At 37.1% G+C, this 15,827-nt stretch overlaps 1 protein-coding gene across 2 annotated transcripts in view; it reads left to right on the top strand.

Annotated features, from left to right (window-relative positions):
- LOC120522952 (T-cell surface antigen CD2-like) overlaps window positions 1-15,827 on the top strand; it is a 54,814-nt gene that overhangs the window by 23,791 nt on the left and 15,196 nt on the right. For both annotated transcript variants that reach the window (XM_039743753.1, XM_039743752.1), the window contains exon 2: window positions 12,114-12,389. In XM_039743753.1, coding sequence (XP_039599687.1) covers window positions 12,114-12,389 — 276 coding nt within the window. The remainder of the gene's footprint in view (window positions 1-12,113; window positions 12,390-15,827) is intronic.

The following is a 15,827-nucleotide window of genomic DNA, read 5'->3' as shown; positions in this document are numbered from 1 at the left end:
GTGATCAAAAAGAGCAAAACAAGAACAGAGGGACCAGAGAAAATTGCTGGAAGTTATCAAAAACAAGTCTATAATCCATGAATCTGAACCAAAAACAATGAGAAGAGTTCATACACCAGGCAAACAGAAATTAGAACTGTAACTATAATCTAAATTAAAAAATCCAAAATCAGAAGAGAGCCCAATAACCAAAGAAAGGATAAGCTAATGCCTCAGTGCTTGTCTTCAGGCTGCTTTTACAGGCTTACTTTATACAGGCCTTGGGCAGTCTTACAGGTGCAGCTTCAGGGGGCCTGGCCCCCTCAGGTTCATCATAAAGAGGACAGGGTAAATAAATGCATGATGTAATTAATACATAATTAACATAATAAATTAATAAGAAATTAATAAATAAACATACTTCAATGAAAAGTAATAAACATAATAATAATACTAATGGGCAGCATGGTGGCGCAGTGGGTGGCGCTGCTGCCTCGCAGTAAGGAGACCCGGGTTCACTTCCCGGGTCCTCCCTGCGTGGAGTTTGCATGTTCTCCCCATGTCTGCATGGGTATCCACTGGGTGCTCTGGTTTCCTCCCACAGTCCAAAGACATGCAGATTAGGTGGATTGGTGATCCTAAATTGGCCCGAGTGTGTGCTTGATGTGTGTGTGAGCCCTACGGTGGGCTGGTGCTCTACCTGGGGTTTGTTTCCTGCCTTGTGCCTTGTGTTGGCTGGGAATGGCTCTGGCAGACCCCCGTGACCCTGTAGTTAGGATATAGCGGGTTGAATAATGGATGGATGGATGGATAATACCAACTGAAAATGAGTATAAAGAGAAAAAACAGACAAAATATTATTTACAGACAATAAAAAGGATACTTGAAAAGTAAGTTGAGATGGAGGTGAAACCCAGGCTATTCCGTAAATTGTTGGAGCATATGTGTTTGTCTGTGCATGTGTCATGTACAAGTGGAGGACTACTGTGTGCTTGGACACAGGTAGCTTTGAGAGCTTATACTCAAGAGAGCTTTCTTGTTAAATCTGGAGGAAAAATGTATTATTAGACTAGATAAACTTTATTAATCCTAAGGGGAAATCCAAGTGCATACAGTAACAGAAACATAAAAAACAAGGCTACAGACTCACAGGACAAATAAAGAAGTGATAAATAAATAAATAAATGTGTATCTCTCTATTATAAAAAAAATCTTGAGTCAAGACTATTGCCAAGAGTCCCAACTCTCCTCTCAACCATTTTCAAACATGCACACGGTCCACTCATATCTCATTCGTGTGAATGCTTTTGTCAGACACAGTAAATTTTTACTTTTACCTCACTTTAAGTTCCCAACAAAAGAAGACTTATTATGTCCAAATCTCACTGAAGAATTTTATCCTGAAGGGTTATCAACCAAAGAAATGAGTACATGGGCAACCCTAGCACTGAGAAACAATGAAGTCAAATGAATTATTGTGAAAATTGTCGATCGGTTACACGCCATATTGGTTTAATGTGTATCAATAGACTATGCTGAAACAGTTGGTGGTGATGTTGTGGAAGATGAAAACATCAACTTACAGTATTCCACAGAATACTTACATCCGTTAACACCATCAGGTCTTCCACTGGCCAAATTACTGTTGAAAGAAGGATTTATTGTAATGTTATTGCATAATTGGTCGAACAGTTCTGACATGTAAAATTTTAGCAGGCGACAAGAAAGGTAATGTAGTACATCTTCCGCAGATAACATTAGACACAAAAGGAGATCTTGATATGCCATTCGTATTAAAATATTTACAGTTTCCCATTAGAATAGCTTTTGCTATGACAATTAACAAATCGCAGGGACAAACAATCAAAAAAGTTGGTTTATATATTAGAGAGAAAGAAACGATATTCACTCACGGGCAGTTATACATGGCATTGTCTGGATGTAAGTCCAAACATGGAATCAAAATTCAATGCGATATTGATGAAAAATTAATTCAAAAATTTTTTTTTAACTGAAGTTTTACAATAAAAGTGTAAGTTTTAAAAGTATTTGCATGTTGATTTCAAAGCCAAACAGAACAAAAATGTATAAAGCAATGAATAATGCAACATGAAACATAATTTTCTTTCAATTTATTACGTTTTACTATTTTTTACTATGGTTAATTACTCGCTCCAATGTAAAATAGTTAGGTCTATTATGCATATGTAACAATTCCCATGAAAATAACAATCTGTTTAAATTGTACATCCGCTTCCCCATACGCGAGTGGCAGAGCCATGTAGTGGCTAACACGAAGCACCTGCCCGGGGGTTGGTGAACGAAGCGAGCAGGGGGTAGATCCCACTAGTTGCGCAGAAATTTCAAAATAAACTTGAAGATTATGTTGAAAGGAAGCATTGAATTGCCAGAGAGCAGTGGACAGAAAAAATCCCCAGATGCGCTCCTTAGCACACAGTGGTGAAATGAGCCCGTGGGTAAAAGTTCTACAAGAGATCGCCTACTAGAGACGATGAAGAGGATTTTTCACAATGGAAGCCAGTTTTTCTACCATTATTTTTTCCTAAAACAGCTTTCCAGTCTATATTTGCCTGACAGAATATTACTTTAAACTCAACACTAACATCCATATACTGCACTGACTTTACTCCAGATGTGACATTACAAGTAATATTAGCCTCAAAAACAAACGTATAAACAATAATGGCATTTAATCTTTTGTCCAGTTTCTGTTGTCTCAGGGGACAGTGATGAAGCTTTTTCATAGAGTTTTCAGGGCCTTCAGAGAATTTTAGTGGCACTTGTGTAAGAAGATGCAGTTGTTTCTTGTTCAGGTCTATCTCTTGGTTTGATCACACTGTGTTGTACTGCAGTTATAGCCTTTAAAGTTCCACTCATTGATCATCTCTAACTAGCATAAAATATGTCTGCTGGGAGTAAACGATCAGTTCATGCTTTTTTTCTCCAACACAAAAATATTTATTATATATGGTCTCTTGTGCTCATGTATCTCGTTGGCGTTTAGTGAGTCTGCACTCAAAGCAGCACCCACACACCGATCCATTGAGATATCTACTAGAAATGTCATGTAGAATCATCTGAATAAATATCAGATGGTCCTCTTTTTTGTACTAGCTGTTGCTGAAGCATATTTAAGTAATGTGTTGTTAGTCATCACTTGTCTCTGCCTTTTTCTGTATTTAGGTACAACTATTATGTTGTCATAGATTGGAAATTTAAGAAAATACTTTTCAATTTATTGCATTACTAGTCAAGCCCATAGCACGCATAAGGCATGCTGATTCTAGAGTCATGTATTGCAAAGACGTCAGCTAATTCCAAAGAATTATACCCAGGGTAGGGAATGTGAACCCGAAGTAGCAGAGGTGTTGTTTTGGAGAAACTATCACTTCCAGAATTTATTGTAGTGGTGTGATCAAAGCTGGAAGCAGCCAAGATAATTAAAGCAAATGCATTTTTCTGTGCTTACATTCACTTTAACACACACACACGTATAATGCATGTGCTCATACAGAACTTGCTTTATATGATGTATACGTGGAGGCATGATGCAGTATGCAACCACAATAATACAATGACAATGTCAAATTATTTATATAGCACATTTAAAACAACAGGAATGCTGGCCAAAGTGCTTTACAATAAAAGAAGAGAAAAAAACATACAATTAACATAAATAACATAAATAGAAATAAATAAAAGGACATAATAAAATACTGTAAATAATAAATAGAAGTAAGATTAGATAATCACAATGAGGAAACCATCAGTATTACTGAAGGTAATGAGTCTTTAATCTTGTTTTGAACAGTTCAATTGAAGACAACTTCTTTATGTAATGAGGTAAAGAGTTCCACAGGCGAGGAGCAGCAGCTGCAAAAGCCCTGCCCCCCTTAGTTTTACTCTTGGTACATGGGACAACAAGCTAGCAAGTAGGTCATACTGATTGATATAGAAGTACAGGACCTACATACTTACCAAGTCAGTACAACTCTCGTGAAAAGAAATAGATTTTTATTTTTACTTATTTTTGCCTAACAAAGGACCTAACAAAGGACTCTGTGGAGCCCATAACTGACCTATGTTATATCTGATTGATACAGAGGTGTTGGACATACCTACTTAACTACCCAGTAAAACTCACATACAAAGGAATTGATCTAAAACCGAAAAAATAAGAAGACAGTTTAGTTTTACAGAAATACTGTATATATTGATGCATGAAATAAGGTGCCCTGCAGTGGGCTGGCACCCTGCCTGAGGTTTGTTTCCTGCCTTGCACCCTGCGTTGGCTGGGATTGGCTCCAGCAGACTCCAGTGACCCTGTAGTTAGGATATAGTGGGCTGGATAATGGTTGGTTGAAATAAGGTTATTGTCAGTATGCAAGTCATGCTTCACTTTTGTAAATATACAATTTCATTAGAATGAAAATAGTACATTTAAATCATAAATAATTATAATTTTAAAAACATTAAGTGGTTTGAAAAAGTTAAAGTATCTGTCATGCCCAAGCTCCAAAACAAACCCCAGAAATCAATTTAGTTAGTGAAAAATTGCTCTGGCACTCAGAGAAACTGCTAGCAAGCTATCCATCCATTCAGGTAGATGATTCAAGTTTTCCACTTCCCAAAAACAGTCGAGACAAAACTAAAAGATTTATTCAATTGGGTAACATAAAACATGGAAATAATGAATTAAAGGTAACTGGATCACCTGGAGAAAACCCAATTTAACTAAAAAAGACTAAAGTCTACAATCCAAAATTCAGAATCCTAAAACCAGATAATCGAAAAGCAAATATCAAAAAAAAAAAAAAATACAAACCAGAAAAAGAGAATTACAAAGGCTAAACAATAAAAGCAGGCTAAATTTATAATTAGAAAATGATTAACAAAGAAACAAATCTTAATAAAGACAGTTAAAAACACAGATAAAGAAATGAATTGAAACATTTGCATTATTAAAAAAGTAATTTTTTTCGTAGAAACAACCTTAAATAATGCTCTTTGGAGCAACTCAGTAGTTTCAGTCTGTTACTAAACTCTGTTTAGCCAAATCCTCATACAGAGGGTGAGAGTCATTGTTCAGGATAGTAAGCAGACCCCAGAGAGACCTGTCTTCTATAACTTCCTCCAGTGAGTCCAGCCTGAGTCCCAAGAATGAGCTAGCCCTTATTATTTAATTTCCGCATTTTATTCGGTATAGTTTTACAAGATTTAACACTTGTTTAGGGGTGTTTGAGTCCTACACTCTGAATATCACATTGCATTTCTGAATTCAAGTTTATGTTTGTTTGTGTTATTTATTTTGGGCCTTTTTTGGCACCATTTATGTTTTTTCATAACTCTCTCGTCATAAGGGCAGCTTCTTGTGTTGTTAGGGGTATGTTCACAGAAGTCGTGACCTCATGTTAATGACACACTGGGCTAAGAGTTCATTATTGGAAGCTCTCCAAGTTTGCAGATTCAGAACAACCCTTTTAATGCTGTTAAATCTGTTTCATTTTGCTGCTCTGGTTTTTGACATAGCTTGAATTTCTCACAACCAGTCTTTGGTATCAGTGCAGCTGACTATTTGGTTTTTGACTATTTTTTCAGTTTTGACTATTCATTTTTCTCATTATTATTACTTACATTTCTTACTAGTTTGCCTAGAATAATAGAATAATAAAGAATGAGACTTTATTCCTTCCAGCTTTTTACACTGTAAGCTTTTCTTTGCACTAACAGCTCTATAATGTTACAGACTGACTTTAATGTTTCGACTGATTGGCTGAAAGTGAATGACTGTTTTACATTCAAGTCTAGGTGCCCCTTTGCTTCTTCTTCCAAAACTCAGTTTATCTTCAGTACTTTAAAAATTACCTTGAGGCTTCCTAAGTGTTAAGTAAGGTATTGAGCACTCATTTCTTGCATTATTTTGACATCTTACTCTACAGCAGCAACATTAGATTGTTTCCCCACCTCCTTGCATACCTAATTTGTGTATATTCATACCTAGGACAACAACAATAATAAGCATTGTCAGATATAAAAAGCATCTCTAATCAACATGGGGCCTGTCTAATTTAGTTGTTCCCAATTCCAGCCTCGGGGGACCCCTGTAGCTGCAGACATTTGTTTAAGCATTGAGAGTCATTTGTCCTGGTGTCTACTCCACTTGTTATTGATTGCCAATATTAGGATGCAATTAAGGGTAAAAATCCACAGAAAGTGAATTAATAGGGGAATAATAAAAATAGGGAATCACTTAAAACTAAAGTAAAAATGTGCTAGTTGTAAATTTCTTATGAATGTAAATCTCACACTACTGCTCTCTTCTAAATGCAGAATAATGGAAGAAAAAAAAAACTAAGCTAATTAAACAATAAGTTCAATTAAAAGTAAAAAGACTTGCTGATAGTGAAACTGGTTGGAGCAGACATCTGCAGCCACAGTGGACCCTGCTGAATGAAACTGGAAACTGCCGATGTAATTAGCAGCTCTTCATTATGTCATTAATTCTTGCAGTTTTGTCTGCATTTTCATAAAACTGTAGGGTCTATAACAAGGCAAACTGTTGAACACACATCTACAATAAATGCAGTGGTAGTTTCCAGGTGACTTGCTGTGATGTCTCATGTGCCATTTCCCAGGGCATCAACAGCCACGACAGAGGATGGACCAAGGCAAGAGAGTAAACAAGCTTGAGGCTTACTTGTCAAAAGCAGCACCAGTGTTTGTTCAAACATTCAAAAAATAAAGAGCATTAAAAATGTATGAAACATGCAATTATAAAGTCAATAAATCTGCTATTTAATAAAACACTAAGGTCTGTGTGTCCAGTCCTCCTGAGCAATCTGATTAGTCAGCTTGGTTTGGTGATGTGACGAAAGAGGAAGGGTGAGTGTGAGATGTGAGACAAGTAAAGGTGTATGAGACATGCTAAGAGCATTGTCTGCAAAGACAGCAAGTGTAAAACTGGACAGGTAGTGATAAAGACGCCTCAAAAATAATGACAGAGTCTGTGGAGTAGGCTTTACGAGAATGTGCTTTAAAGAAGGAGTGCAGTTTAAGAGACATTCACATACGTAAACAGAGAGGAAAAGGAGCTGAAGGAACATGTAGAACATATATTTTTTATTTATTCTATTATAAACAAAGATGACACTGCTATTGTGGCTGCATCAGGAGTGGGCAGGAGGAGGAGTACAGAAAGTTAATCAAAGACTTTGTTAAATGGTGCGACTCAAACCACTTACACCTTAACACCAGCAAGACCAAGGAGCTGCTGGTGGATTTTAGGAGGCCCAGGCCCCTCATGGACCCTGTGATCATCAGAGGTGACTGTGTGCAGAGGGTGCAGACCTATAAATATCTGGGAGTGCAGCTGGATGACAAATTGGACTGGACTGCCAATACTGATGCTCTATGTAAGAAAGGTCAGAGCAGACTATACTTTCTGAGAAGGTTGGCATCCTTCAACATCTGCAGTAAGATGCTGCAGATGTTCTACCAGACGGTTGTGGCAAGTGCCCTCTTCTACGCGGTGGTGTGCTGGGGTGGCAGCATAAAGATGAAAGACGCCTCACGCCTGGACAAACTTGTTAAGAAGGCAGGCTCTATTGTAGAATTAAAGTTGGACAGTTTAACATCTGTGGCAGAGCGACGGGCATTAAGCAAACTCCTGTCAATCACAAATAATCCACTGCATCAACTTAACAGTGTCATCTCCAGACAGAGGAGTAGCTTCAGTGACAGACTTTTGTCACTGTCCTGCTCTACTGACAGACTGAGGAGATCGTTCCTCCCCCACACTATGCGACTCTTCAATTCCACCCAGGGGAGTAAATGCGAACATTAATTTTATTTTAATTTTTTCATTTTATTACTATTTAATTTAATATTGTTTCTTTGTATCAGTATACTGCTGCTGGATTATGTGAATTTCCCCTTGGGATTAGTAAAGTATCTATCTATCTATCTATCTATCTATCTATCTATCTATCTATCTATCTATCTATCTATCTATCTATCTATCTATCTATCTATCTATCTATTACCTGTCTTCTCAGGTACCATAGTAAATAAATAATCCAAAAAATATTGCCATTAAAAAACAATTTCAGTGTTCCAGGGTATTTGAAAGTCCTAATCCAATAAATAGGTTAAAATCCAACTGGAAAGGTAAAAATCACAAATGTTCTTCCTTCTTACTCTCTCGGCCCTTGTTAGGACCCATGAGCACCCCACAAATGCAACCTACAAATCACACCGAGCTGGTGCTTTCTGAATGCTGCAGTTTCTTCGGGCACTAGTGCTAGCATACTCCGGCATGAGCCTCACACCAGCACATTCTAAAGTGAGTTGTGCCACCACTAAAAAGGATTACAATTAAAACAAACTACACCAATACACAAATCCCCTTTCTTCTCTCACAACACTGGCACCAATAGTTTATGTCAGTAGGCAAATAAAGCAGGTTTCTTTAGTCACAACCTCTGTTCTTGAGCAGTAGATTGTAGGTATTGATATAAAATGAAAGCAGAATGAAAAATCACAGGTTGTGGTGAAGGAGAGAATCAGGTCACCAGAATTAAAGACAGAAAAATGGGAGGGAAGGACTTCAATTGAAGAAGGCAAGGGCTTACACTTTATTTTCTAGTTCAGCTGCATGCCACAGTATTTAAAGTTCTGATTATTATCTTCTATGACATAGCACATTATTTGCATTTTGAGTTAAAACTTCAGTTAACACTAATGGCATGCTTTTATGTCATTATTATACTGTTAACACACTTTGTTTTAGAATCATCAAATAATTTAGTTTATATTTTTTCAGTAGTTCGACCTGTGTAAAGGGCAGACACACTAGTACAAAGAAATATGACCAAACCACATTGGTGTTGGTTTGTAAGAACATTGTGAACAGTTTATTGACTGACACGCTAGCTTGCATTGGTCTGCTAAACCTTTCGAACCATAAGACCACGGCGTCACCCAGAGTGAATGTACGATAAAGGCAAACATGGAAGTGTTAGGTTAAAAGTCAAAGAGACCATCACTGCAGACTATTCTCTTAGTGAACATCTGTTCCATTAATCACAAGCTGGACTATGTCAGGCTACATTGCAGTACCCTGTGTGAATTGAAGAACTTCTGTGCTTTTGTTTTCATGAAAATGTGGTTTCATGAGGACATCCCAGGCTCTGCCATCCACCCAAATGGGCTAACCATCTTCAGAATCAACAGACAAGACTAATAGGGAGGTGTATATACCAACAAGGACTGGTGTTCTACTACAACAATCATTTCAAGTCACTGCTTAGCACTGGTGGAACTCCTGTCAGTGAGATGCCAGCTGTTCTATCCACTGAGGGGATTTTCTGCTGTGATTGCTGTTGTGGTGTACTTGCCTACCAGTGCTAATGCTAATCAAGCACTAGATGAACTGTATAATGCTAAAAACAAACTGTAAACTGCGTACTCCCACGGACTTCTGAGTAATGCTGACTTGTGACTAATGTGACTTTAACATCACTAATCTGAAATCAGTCCTATCAAAATTCTACCAGCATGTTAATTTTCCAAAGAGAGCGCGAAATATACTGGATCTAGTTTATATGAACATACAGTATATGATGCATACCGAGGTGTGCCCCTCCCCCAGTTTCTTGGAGTTTCTTGGACCATATCTCTGTTAAACTGAATCTGGCGTACAGACCAGTATTGATACACTCAAAACTAGTCATAAAGGAAACCAGAAAATGGCTCGAAGGGTCCATTTCAATGCTTCAAGACTATTTCGAACTTACCAATTGAGACATGTTCAGAGTGGCTACTTATGATGGAACTGTGAACTTGGATGAGTATACAGCCTCTGTGATTGGCTACAACAATAAATGTACACATGAAATCACTATCTCCAAAAACTACACCATAAGAGCTAATCCGAAGCCCTGGTTGACCTCGAAAGTGGGAGCCTGTTGAAAACCTGAAATGCTGCCTTTAAGGCAGGTGGTAAAGGAGCACTCAGAAAAATCAGAGTGAACTTGTCCTAGGGCATCAAGATAGCATTACATATGGGAATAAAGTACAAGGTCTTTTTTCGAACACCAAGGACTCACTACTTATGTGGCAAGGAATCAAAGCTTTCACAGGTTACAGGGTTCCTCCACCAGACTGTGCTGCTGATGCCTCTTTTCCCAACATACTAAAAATCTTTTATGCCCAAAAAAATAACACTAGAAAAAGATAAACCGCTAAATGATCAGGTGACCTGTGTGACAACAGTTGAGGTGAGGGGAACCTTCCTCTGGGTCAGTCCACACTAAGCTGCAGGACCAGACAACATACCTGAATGAGTGATTAAAGAATTTGTGGGACAGCTGGATAATGCCTTCCAGGACATGTTCAGTATATCTCTGAGTAAAGCTGCTGTACTTGTGTACTTTAAGACTACCGCTATCATCCCATAACACTTACAATGATTATCATGAAGTGCTTTTGAGAGAACAGTCACACATAAATACCAAACTTCCCACTTCAATGTATCTGCTACAATTTGCATTTCATGAAAACTGGTTCACCGATGATGCCATTTCCATGGTTCTCCATCTCACCCCGTCTCAAAAAATACACATACACCAGAATGTTGTTCATGGACTTCAGCTCAGCATTTAATACAGTCATCCCACAGAAGCTAACATCCAAACTTAGAGGACGAGGACTAAATTCATCATTGTACAACTGGATTTTAGACTTCTCACAGCACAGCCCCAGATGGTTTGTATCAGCACCAACATCTCCAGCACCATCACTTTGAGCATTGGGGGCTCTACAGGGCTGCATCCTCCCTCCTCTGCTTTTCGGCTTGCTGACACTGCCCAGTTTAGTTCCAATCATATCATCAAATTTGCTGATGACACAACTAAGGTAAGCCTCATTAGCAATAATGATGAGTCAACTTACAGAGAAGAGGTTAAACATCTGGAAGTCCGGTGTTAGGATGACGACTTGTCTCTAAATATTGACAAAACAAAAGAAATAGTTGTTGACTCATCCAGTTCACATCTTTCTCCATTTAAATGGTCACATCATTGAGAGGGTTGAAAACATCAAGTTCCTTGGTATATATTTACTGAAGACCTTACCTGGAGCCTAAACTGCTCAGTTGTTGTCAAGAATGCACAATAATGGCTCTACTTTCTGTGACAGCTGAGAAAGTCAAGTCCTTCTCTTTCCATCCTTAAAACTTTCTATAGGGGAGTTATAGAGTGTGCTGACTAGTTCCATCAAGGTGTGGTATGGAAACTGAAAATGCAGCTGACCGCAAGTCACTATGGAGGATCAATAAGATTGCTGAGAACCTCATCAGAGTGACCTTTCCCTCCATACAGGAGACATATAACACTTGCTGTCTACCTGGGGCGTGCAGCGTTGCAACTGACCCCACCCACTCTGCACATAGGCTATTTACGTTGTTGCCATCTAGTAAATCACAGCATTTAAGTTAGATCATCGAGACTGTGCAACTCTTTTTTTCCTCACGCTGTACAACTCCTCAATGCTCTTGCACCCCCACATTCCACTGCAGAACAGTCAACTCTGAATTATGATCTAAAACTATCTACATCCCTCTAAAAATACAATGCACACTGCACTTTGTATCTGGTATCTGTTATATGTATTATCAGCCCAATTTGCACATTTTAAAACATAATGATGTTACTACTAAACTGCTACCAGCCTAGCTTATTGAACTGCTAAACTGTGTCTTATTGTCGATTACTGTAACTGCACTCTATGTTGCTTGTGTGTATGTATTGATTTACTCCCCAATATCTTGTCTGCTGCACTATAATTTTTATTGCTTTTTAAGTTGCTTTATACACTGTCTTGCCATGTTATATGTTGTTTGTTTTGCACTGTGGAACTGAAAGTATGCAATTTCATCCCACCCTGTACTTTGTACTTGATGAAATGACAATAATAAGACACTTGAACTTCCCTACTTAATGCTTCAAGTAATACTTACTTGAACTTAATGTTTCTTATTTGATGTTTTAATTTGTTATTTATCACAGCTAAACTTCTTATTAACTTATTTTGATTTTCTTCTTTTGGATTGCTAGATGCTGAAACTGAAGATAAGTATGTGGAAAAAGGCCAATCTGTTGTGCTGAAAAATACCAAAGAAAATACTGAGGACATTCAGTGGAAAAATGCTGAACACATTTGTAAAATGAAAAATGGAAAGCCTACTGGAAACTGTGTCTTAGGCAGTATTGAGAGCGATGGATCACTTACTGTGAAAAACACTAAAGAAGGAAGCAATAATGATTATGTTTTGCATAATTATAAAGATGGAAAACTTTTAATAAAAAAAACATATAAATTACATGTTGTAGGTAAGTTTTATACATGTTGCTAATCTTTATATATACAATTTCAACACATCTGATCAGCTAGATTTTAGTTGGTTGGAAAACTACATTATGCTTTTCTAAAATATCAGAAAACAATCCACTCTGGTAAATTTTTAAATCATGATCTACTTTGCTAGTTTAGTAATATGATTGAGAAGCTAGAGAAATGCTGCTTTGGCATTCATCTGTCAATGGAAAAATAGGCAATGGCTAGGAAAATGGTTAAAAACACAAAAGCGTGAGGAACATTTTGGTTCTTGGGACTTCATTAGTTGCGTATGTTAAATTGAGTATCTAGTAGAAACCAATAGGTTATTTCATATTGCAATATTGATATGTGGGCAACAAAGATTACCAACTACAATGAAAAACGGTTTTGGTTTTGATTAGGTTTTGGTTCCTGAAATATATTGGGTGATTATGATAAAAAGCTTTAAGGTGAACACAAATATAATTTCAGATTGATGGTTATCACGTTGTATGTAATTAACTTACTGAATTTAGCATGTCTGATTACAGGCAGATTTCATTAGTTAAGTTGAGCTAAAATGTTCGGCTGCTGATTTTCATTTATACTTAGCATCAGATATGTCTTTATTCAGTGTCCAAAAAGAGTCCACAAGCATTGATGGATATTATTTGCCCTAAAACTGCTTTTCCATTGTTGAAATGCCCTGTTGAAACCTTTCACCATGTACATCACTGAGTACGCCAACATTATTATGGAAGAAGTCCAAGTGTGAATGTAAAAAAGTGATCATCAGTGCACTTCATGGCTTTCTATACTTGAAACATGTTATCAACCAGGTGGACATACTGTAGTTTGGTACTCAGTAGTTGGTAAAAAGATTCTCAACAACATCCTTGAATCCTTCAACAACATCTGTCCCCTGGCACCACTAGCAAATCTTTGAACCATCTATCTGTTTTGTGAACTAACAGGAATGCCTCACTTAATTGTGGTATCAGTTATTCGTGGAAACATCTGTCTCCAATATTGAATCCTTTGCCTTCCTTGTTAATCACTTTCCGAGTTTTATAAAAAGAAGAGGCAAAAATATCTTTGTTGGGTTGACATATAGTTTATGTACCACATGTTTATTCCCTGGTTACAAATGCGTAAATGCAGCCAGGTCATTTTGATTTAATGAGACCCTGTAGCATGGCTGTGCTATTCAAAACTGAAACAACAGGCCTTGGCGTAGCCAAGTTGCATTCCTAGTCACAGTACCTCTATTTTTGATCCCCACAGATGTCCCAGTTGTAGTTATTGAACCATATACAGTACCACAACAGTTCCATGTTCTCATAGGTTTCTTTCATGTCTGCTACATAGCCAAAGGGTACTGAAGGGTGGACATAGTCATTGTATGACAGCTTTTATGTTTATCAGTTACAAATTAATAAAAAAGATGGCCTTTCTCTAGGCCATGTTAACAACCCAAAGCCATGCATGAACTAAAAAAAAACAGCTTACTTTGTGAGCAACAGATTAGTACATTTAAACTGGAGAGGAAATCACAAAAATAGGAAATGCTAAAGGTGTATTTGTGATCAACAGTCCAAAATTTGAAATATACATCCAAAAGTGTTCAGGAGGCAATATCTTTATTGTCCAGTGTTACACATATTGTACAAATATTACTGGTGTGTTTAATTTAATCAGGCGCCGTGAGCGCAAGTGTCTGCTTAAGAGGCAGTGAGAAATGTCAAGTGTTTGTTGAGTTAATGCTTGTAAAGATAATAATATTGTTTATGTTGAGGTGAACATAAAGAATACATTTCACTGACAATAAAGTTGTTGTAATGTAATGTTATTTGATTAGTATAATTAAATCATTTTTAAGGTACTAATGAACAAATAAATGAATCAGTGCACATATAGTATATAAACTTAGAGATGAATGCAATAATTGAATTAAGTATTGAAATATATTTATCTCAATACATCCAAATAGAATTCATATTATTTAAAGAACATTGTTCCTGTTATACATCCAGGATTGTGCTTACCATGGGTTTTTACAGCTTTATTTAATTTATTTATTAGCCTTTAAATGCTTTACCACTATGATTTGCACATATTGCCATTGCTAAATTGAAGTGTACATGTTTATTAGACTTGAATTCCTACTTAAATGTTTGCATATCTCTCACTTGTCATGAGACTGACGCTAAATTTGTGCATTAGCAGATTCTGAAGACAAACCCAAAAGAGCAGGAAAGAGAATAAGCAAAGACAGAAAATGATTAAGTAACTGTTACAAAAGAAGTAGCATTTAAGTGTATTCCAATAACTTAAACTATATAAGCACACCACTCATAGGGCATCATATTGGAAAATTTTATTGAAATTTAAAACTACTGTATGCTTGTCCTGAGTAAGCACTGTTTGGGAGCCAAAAGATCTGGCTTTTGCTCATGAGCTGAGCCATATAGACTTGATTCCCTGAAAAGTGCTGACATTCCAATTTGATAGCATAAGTGTTTTTTTTTTCATTCACTTCTGCAGTTGTCTTCTGTTATAAACTTTATTAATTACAACAGGTTCAGGCAAAATAACCCCAGCCATACAGGTTCACGGCTTATCTCACAGCTAGAGGACCAGTAAGTAACACATAGTAAGCAAAGAGTGTACATTTTATTCATTGCAGCTCCATGTAAAAGTAAAGCAATATCCATTTGTAAGGAGGTGCAACATATGAAGATTTGCTTGATGCACATGGAAAAGCACCCCTAATGCCCCAAAAAACCCGCCTTTGTTTGAGAACTCCAATTAAATTTACAGCTAGCATGGCAGTTTGAGAAAACATATTCTTTGCATATACTGTAAAATGATGGATTCACTTCAGTAACATGTGAGGGCTCTTTTAATAGCAGAGGACTTCAGTTATGTGTTTAAAGAAGAGCTGCCACTTTAATATGAAAATAACAAATTCATTTATTGAAAAAGAGTCCTATTAGGCAATTATGGTAGCTTATATATGCAGGTCCATATGTCTATATGCTCTCTGGATCACCTGGAAATAGCAGCAAAGGAGTGAATTAAAACAAAACTGAGTGCCATTATGAGCAATGCTGCACATCCTCTCTCTGACACACTAACACTGAGGGCTTTCAGCCAACTGATCATTCAGCAGAAATGTGTCAAGAAGCACCATGGAGGCTCTTTTATACCAATAGCAATATGACTGCATAAAGCCTCACTGGGAATGTGACTGCCAAGTCAGAAGTTTTCTTTCTTTTTAGTTCTGATGTGTGTTCAGACCATAGTGTGTGTTTGTGTGTCTGTCTGTCTATCTATCTATCTAATAAGTTAATTTATGTATTTTTTAATATGCTTCTGTAAATTGTTTACATTTTCAAAAGCAAACAGATTTTTGTTTGTAAACTCAGAAGGAATAATGACTTCACGTGAAT

This window comes from Polypterus senegalus, chromosome 2 (genome assembly GCF_016835505.1).
Source record: "Polypterus senegalus isolate Bchr_013 chromosome 2, ASM1683550v1, whole genome shotgun sequence".
Taxonomy (NCBI): domain Eukaryota; kingdom Metazoa; phylum Chordata; class Cladistia; order Polypteriformes; family Polypteridae; genus Polypterus; species Polypterus senegalus.
This window is presented reverse-complemented; position numbering and strand designations above follow the sequence as displayed.